The sequence below is a fragment of the Copadichromis virginalis genome, linkage group LG23 (genome assembly GCF_057382275.1).
Source record: "Copadichromis virginalis isolate Kocher_CV1m ecotype Utaka linkage group LG23, C_Virginalis_male_GT1.1, whole genome shotgun sequence".
NCBI classification, from domain to species: domain Eukaryota; kingdom Metazoa; phylum Chordata; class Actinopteri; order Cichliformes; family Cichlidae; genus Copadichromis; species Copadichromis virginalis.
The window spans coordinates 12,454,104-12,460,539 of record NC_140639.1 but is presented as its reverse complement, the minus strand read 5'-3'; the positions used below and the strand labels follow the sequence as shown (position 1 = coordinate 12,460,539).

The window sequence follows — 6,436 nt, the reverse complement described above, 5'->3', positions numbered from 1 at the left end:
ACCGAGTTGTAATAGAAAGTGCTACTGATTTAAAGTATATAAATGTTTTGTTCAACTTTCAAATTAAATTTTCCCAGAAATGCCTTAAACCACAAATACAAAGAACATGTTTTTTTTATTCTGTCAGTCAATAAAACTGTAACTTTTCTTGATTAATCACATGATTTGAGACACAACTGTAGGATGCACATCTGTGAAATGATCAGATAAATTAACATAAAGTTCCTCAAAACCAGAGTTTTTGGCTGAATTTGACAAAGAATCGAGCTTTTGTTTGATCATTGTGTTTTGAATATGTGCTAAAGGTCACAACTATCCCTATGTCAACAAACTATCAAAAAAAATAAGAGAAAAGAAAACAGGAGACTTTGCCCTTTCTGATGTTCACATCTAACTGGTGACTTCATTTCTTCTGTCCCGGTCTTCTATCTAGGTAGCTGTGTACTCTTAACTACCAATAAGATTACTAATATATGCTCTAAGAGCCAGTAAGGACAAAGCAATCTAGTCAGCTGGGTGTGTTGAGTTGGAGTTTACACTTTGGACCCCAGAAGAGCTGAGAGATTAAGAGCAGACTCTTCAGAAACGGAGACCTCAGAGTAAAATAGATATTTTGTTTGGGTTGCAGTTGTTTTGACAGCTTCTTTGGTGTGCCACTCAAGCAGGAAAATTATGGAGCATTACCCGGATCAGGTAAACATTTTAGTATTTCCATTATATCATAGTTTACAGATTTAAGACAAAGCTGCAGAGGAAGCCTTCAAGAGCTGGAGAGCAAAGTTCACGCTTGAGAGAAAACTGAAAACCTGTATTTAGTGTATATTCTTAAACCAACGATTTAAAAATGTTAATGTTTTAAAAAAAATCACACTGACTTGTGTGGGTTGGTGAATTGTTGACAGTGAAACAGATGTTCATAGTATCTGAAATCTTTACTGCTGTGTTGTTTTCTCTTATATGTTGCTATTTAACGCATGACCTCTCTTCAGGGTTGTGATGGCCTTGAGCTGCTTGACTGGCTATTTGATCAAAATAATGGTATTCTCCGTCACGAAGAACCAGAACAACACACTTGGCCAATCCAGGACCCAAATGTGTGTGAGACTGTTATATGACTTCTTTCTCCCACTTCCTTGTCGGTGTTCTCTGTATGTTGTTACCTCACACATAGAGAATAATCGTTCAACTTGATGTTTTCACCCAGCAGATGTTGCAGCCACCCGAACAGCCAAACGATGACTTTCTCAATGCGCTCCTGCGTGGCGGTGATTCTGTGTCAGCCTCTCCGCTCTGGTCACCATCTCCCAGTGACAGTGGGATCAGTGAGGACCCTCCATCAGACCAGATGGACAGTCCTCAGCGCCCTGAAAGCCCACCCGGGGACTCCCATTTCTTTGGTACAAGACCACTAACCAAGGCGGCCCTGGAAGCCAATGTCCCCGCTGACTTCAGTAAGTCGCACATATCCAAAAAGTAAAACATTCACATTGGGACACATTACATTGGGTTCTAATTCCTAATATCTTTTCATGATTATTGATTAAACGAAACATTATGTTCTCTGGTGTGTTTAATCAAACTGTGGAAATTAAGTCCCAAGTTATATCTTCAAATGACAAATTCTTATGATATCCCTAATACTAAGCAATTAGCTTTATTATAGCAGAGATGAAAGGAGAAAATATTCTCATTTGCTTGAAAAATTGCCATCGGTTATCTACATTTTGCACATTTTTAGATAATCAAGCTCTGATAATATTAGCATTTCATTCTAATGACATTATACTAAATCCAGCCCTTCTGGGAAAGGAATGATAATGGCACTCAGTGTTTAAAAGTTTTTGTTCCTGAATATGAATCCCAGTTTAAAGAATAGAGTAGGATATCATGGATTATTTGTGACTGTATACAGAAACAGTCAAATGCTAAGACACAGACATTATCGATGCAGACAAAAGAAAGTCAACATGCTCAGCGCCTTGCAGAGTTATCAGTATTTACACAATCGGGCTCCAGAATTGCTGGTCAGAATCCAGCGAGACGAGCACGTCTCCTTGGTCTTTATTTGCATGTGCACTATCGTTGCTCCTGTGTGTGCAGGTGGCTGGAAGCTTGGCTTTCCAATGGGCAAGGCGAGGATTACACATCCTTCTGATGTGGATACATCACAGCTTTCCTCTAGCTTCCCCCTAACTGTCAAAGATCTTCTATTGTCGGGCACGTCTGAGCCAGTAAGTATCCTGTTGCTCCCTGATAGAGAAGGAGGGGATGGTTGAGGGTTGGGGGAGAGCGTGTCTAATGCATGTTTGTGGATCTTTCATTGCTTTCTTGACTTAAGAGACCTGTTGTTTACCTTTTGTGTGTGAGTGTGCATGTGTACTTTGGTAAAAAAAAAAAGAAAACAAACAAGTGGATTACTACAGTCCCTGATCTCATGAATTCAGCAAGGGGTAAGGCCTTTGGAATTGCAAATGAAATTTCTATTTTTACTCTTGTTTGTGGGACGCTTTGCTGAATGTGCAGCAACTGATGGTTGTTTTCTGAGCCGGAGAGAAGGAAGACTAAAAGATTTTTATTAGTATTCTACCGAAGATGATTTTTTCAAACCTTCCCATAACTTTCATTCATTCATACAAAATTTTGGAGATAAAATACCTTCTTAATGTGTGAAGAATTTTATATTATGTGGCATTACTAAATAGCATTTTGTGAAGAGAAAGTTTATTAGGTCAACATATCAGATATTCTCATTTCACACACTCACACAAAAAGAAATTAGATTATCAAGTAAAGATCACCATGACCAGAATAATACGTTAGAGCTTCTGAAACTTAAGTGGATTTCAGTTCACTCCAGGTATTGATCAATCTTCTCAGCCTAGTTTAGTAAGATGAAGGAGAGAGTAGCAGAATGCAACTTGGGTTTTCACACCATAATTACTTTTCAGAAGCCATGAAATGAGACTGATGAAGTTGCCTTGATAGTCTGCACCAATTTAACTGTTTCCTGTGAGGTTCATTGAGCGCACAGTGAAAGAGGTGGCCAGAGAGAAAATTTATTAGTGGTGGTGTTTTAAAAATTAGAATTTGTATTTTCCCACCAGACCCCACAGCCATCCCAAAAGTCCATTCAAGAGCTGGTTCTCAATGAAGATGAGAAGAAGCTTTTAGCAAAGGAGGGAGTCACTCTGCCCACCCAGCTACCTCTCACAAAGGTAAACGGCTATCAATACCCAAACAATGAGAACAGTTTCCAGCACCTAGAATTTATCATACAGAGGCTCACAACAGTAATGTTCCTTCCTTTGTCAGTATGAAGAAAGGATTCTGAAGAAAATACGCCGAAAAATTCGCAACAAGCAGTCGGCCCAGGAGAGCAGAAAGAAGAAAAAGGAGTACATCGATGGGCTGGAAAGCAGGTAATATTCAAATTTAGAGTGGGTTGGAATGTTTTAGCATTTTAACTGCAATTCTTACCGATAATAACAGTCTTAGAAACTGATAATCATTTTTCAAAGCATAAATAAGTTTTGATTATTTTGCCATTGTACCCTCCGGGCAGCCCTGTACTCTTGTTACAGGTTAATGTATTTCAGAGAAAGAAACTTAATGGAAAAAAATCCACACTTTTGGGTTTTTAATGTCAGCTTCTGAGCAGAAAACCGTTTAAGAGTGTGCACTGCAAAATATTTTGGAGTAACGCATTATAGAGCCAATTTGTAAATCGGAGCATTCAACATTCCCCGTACTCCTTCAGATCAATTCATGAATAACAGACGGAGCCTTAAACTGATTTTTGATAGCAAGCTTTCACTGGAGATGAAAACCTAAAAGAGAGAAAAAATTATATTCTTTCAACTTGTTTTTTTTTTCTCCTTTCTTCCCCTCGTGTATCCCCCTTTAGGATGGTTGCTTGCAGTACACACAACCAAGAGCTACAGAGAAAAGTGTCCCAGCTGGAGAAATGTAACATGTGAGTGATCGGAGACAAAAAATCGATCTCTGTTTTTAATTACGGTAATCATTCTGTGATCTCAGGTTAATGTTTGTTATGACATTTCATCTTAGCAAAATAACTACCTTTGGCATTTTTCCCTGCTTTCCTGTTCCCCTCAAACCTTTTTTAATCCTCTTATCACGTCTTCTCTTTGTATTTTCTTTTCCCCATTCCTCCCTACAGGTCACTAATGGAACAGCTGCGCAGGCTGCAGGCCCTGGTCATGAATACAACTAATAAGCCAGCCCAGACTGGGACATGTGTACTGGTACAGACATCCTCTGTGATAAGATAAATTGTCACTGACACACGTGGCTCTTCATGAAAGAATTCAGTTTCCTAATGCCCAAACACCAAAAATTACTGCTGCTGGATGAGCCATTAAGAAAAGCCAATTTAGACTGGTGCACACTGGGTAATACAGCAAGGGAGAGATACAGTGGCTTAAAGAGAAGCTACTGCATCTAATCACGACACTGGAATAAAGCTCAACACTAGAGGCACTTTTAAAGTGTAACTTTTAATCTATAAATATAACTAAATGCCTTCAAAAAAAAAGATGTAGCAACCCCCCTCGTACTTTATCTAACACTCCTTTTTTATCATATTCTCAGGTGCTCGTGCTGTCCTTCTCCCTAATACTGTTCCCAAGCCTCAAGCCCTTATCTGACTCCAAAGTCAGCCAAGGAGACTTCACTCCAGTCAGAAGTGAGTAACCTTCAGCACCAAACAGCTTTGTGTGGCTGCCTGCCAACTAATCCAGCAGCTATATGTCACAGCTGCGGAGTTTGCTAGAACTACATTCTCACACGCTGCTGGAACGGTTCTCACCTGCTGAGCTCCACAGTCGCCTCTACTGTTCTGAGGATTTGCCATCTACTTAAAGTTAGTCGGAAGGCAGAGAGGACCAAGGCCATTTATTGTCACTGCAGTTATTAAGCTCTGCTCTGTGAAGCGGCGCTTGATCTGATTGCTTACCATTAATTATTAGTTTAGTATTGAATGTCAGTTTAATGTTGAATGTGTTTGCTGATACCGACTATGATGTATTTCTTTCAGTTTAATAGGAGACGAGATTAGTGTTTGCAAAGCAGTGAGGTATAATTTCTTAACCTGAGTGGTTTGACAGAACTGAAAAAAAGCAATCATCTTGTGCCTTCCCCGACTGCTCGGGGCTCTGTTACAGGAGTCTTTAACGTGTTTAGGTTTGAATTTTGAATCGTCACAAACTTATGAGAGCACGCAGATGTGAAAATGTACACTTGCCTGCCTCAGTGCATGTCTAGAACAACACAATAAGACCTGACTATAATACTTGTTTTACTCTACGTCTTATTCTCCTACAGTCCAGTCACGGTCCCTGCAGAACCTTCAGGCTTCCCGTGTACTCCATGTCACTGAATCCCCAATCTTCAGCGAGGATGAATCAGAGCCTCTTCACCGGCATTACCCAGAAGACCCGGGATTGGAAGATTTGACCGCACTGATGGAGAAGATGGCAGTAGACCAAGAACAATCCACTTTGGAGTCCATGTCTCTCAACAACAGCCAGGAAGACAAAATTGGTCATTTCCATGTAGATCCAATTACTGGTCACATCGCTACGGTGACCTTGAATCCCCATCGCTCTGCCAGGTTACAGCCACACGCTGATGGTATGTAAGAAAGAAGGGAAGCAAAATTTTCAAATTATCCTACTCCTAATGGTAGAGCAGGGGATTATCAGGGGCTGTTGTTTACACAAATGGAAATTGGGTTTTAATCATTCCCATTTTGTCTTTAATACTTATGTAGCCTGTATGCTTTTTTTTTCTACTTGTGATACTGTTTTATATCAGTGTTTGGATTTGAATCCCTACTGAAATTTCTTTTTCTGTGTATGCCTTGACTTTGATGAAATGCCAGTGTAAATTGCTGTTTGAGAATGTCAAAAAATGTGGTGAATAGAGCCGTGATTGCGTGTATAGTTTTGATCATAATGAACGATTTTTGAAATGTTAAAGGATTTTCAAAGCATGTTTTCTCCGAAGAGTTGATTGCAGTAGTTTGGATTTATTCACGGATTAAACATCGTAAAGTAAAGAAAAGTATTAAAATAACACAACAAAATCAGTGGTTTGAATATACTGTGTACTCATTTTTCTGTATTTCCAAGCTTTAATTATTAAAAAGTGAAAACATGTGGTACAACATCTCTGTTGACACTTCTGGTTGAAAAAAGAGCGCTGTGGGGTGGATGTCAGTAGTGACATGGTTCACACAGAGGGAGACGGAAAACTGGGACAAAGGTGAGGCAGATGACCTGTTATCTCATTAGTCAGACTTGACATGTTGACTTATTTACTTGTTGAAGCCAGGTTCCAGTTGGTGTCTGTGGCACTCGCCCACCTTCTGTTTTGTCATTGTCAACCTAACAAAAATTGAAAGGTGTTCTTAAGC

General features: G+C 39.6%; 1 protein-coding gene across 2 annotated transcripts; it reads left to right on the top strand.

The window, feature by feature from the left end:
* The first annotated feature begins 388 nt into the window (after positions 1-388).
* creb3l3a (cAMP responsive element binding protein 3-like 3a) lies at positions 389-6,187 on the top strand. Of its 2 annotated transcripts, none has more exons than XM_085449371.1 (10): positions 389-693; positions 990-1,094; positions 1,208-1,451; positions 2,101-2,231; positions 3,105-3,215; positions 3,313-3,419; positions 3,905-3,973; positions 4,181-4,265; positions 4,612-4,705; positions 5,344-6,187. In XM_085449371.1, the coding sequence occupies exons 1-10, from the start codon at positions 673-675 to the stop codon at positions 5,658-5,660; spliced, it is 1,284 nt and encodes a 427-aa protein (XP_085305497.1). In that variant the 5' UTR covers positions 389-672; the 3' UTR covers positions 5,661-6,187. The 2 variants fall into 2 exon arrangements, with proteins under 2 accessions (XP_085305497.1, XP_085305496.1); XM_085449370.1 differs by having other exon boundaries at positions 1,205-1,451.
* The last annotated feature ends 249 nt before the right edge of the window (positions 6,188-6,436 follow it).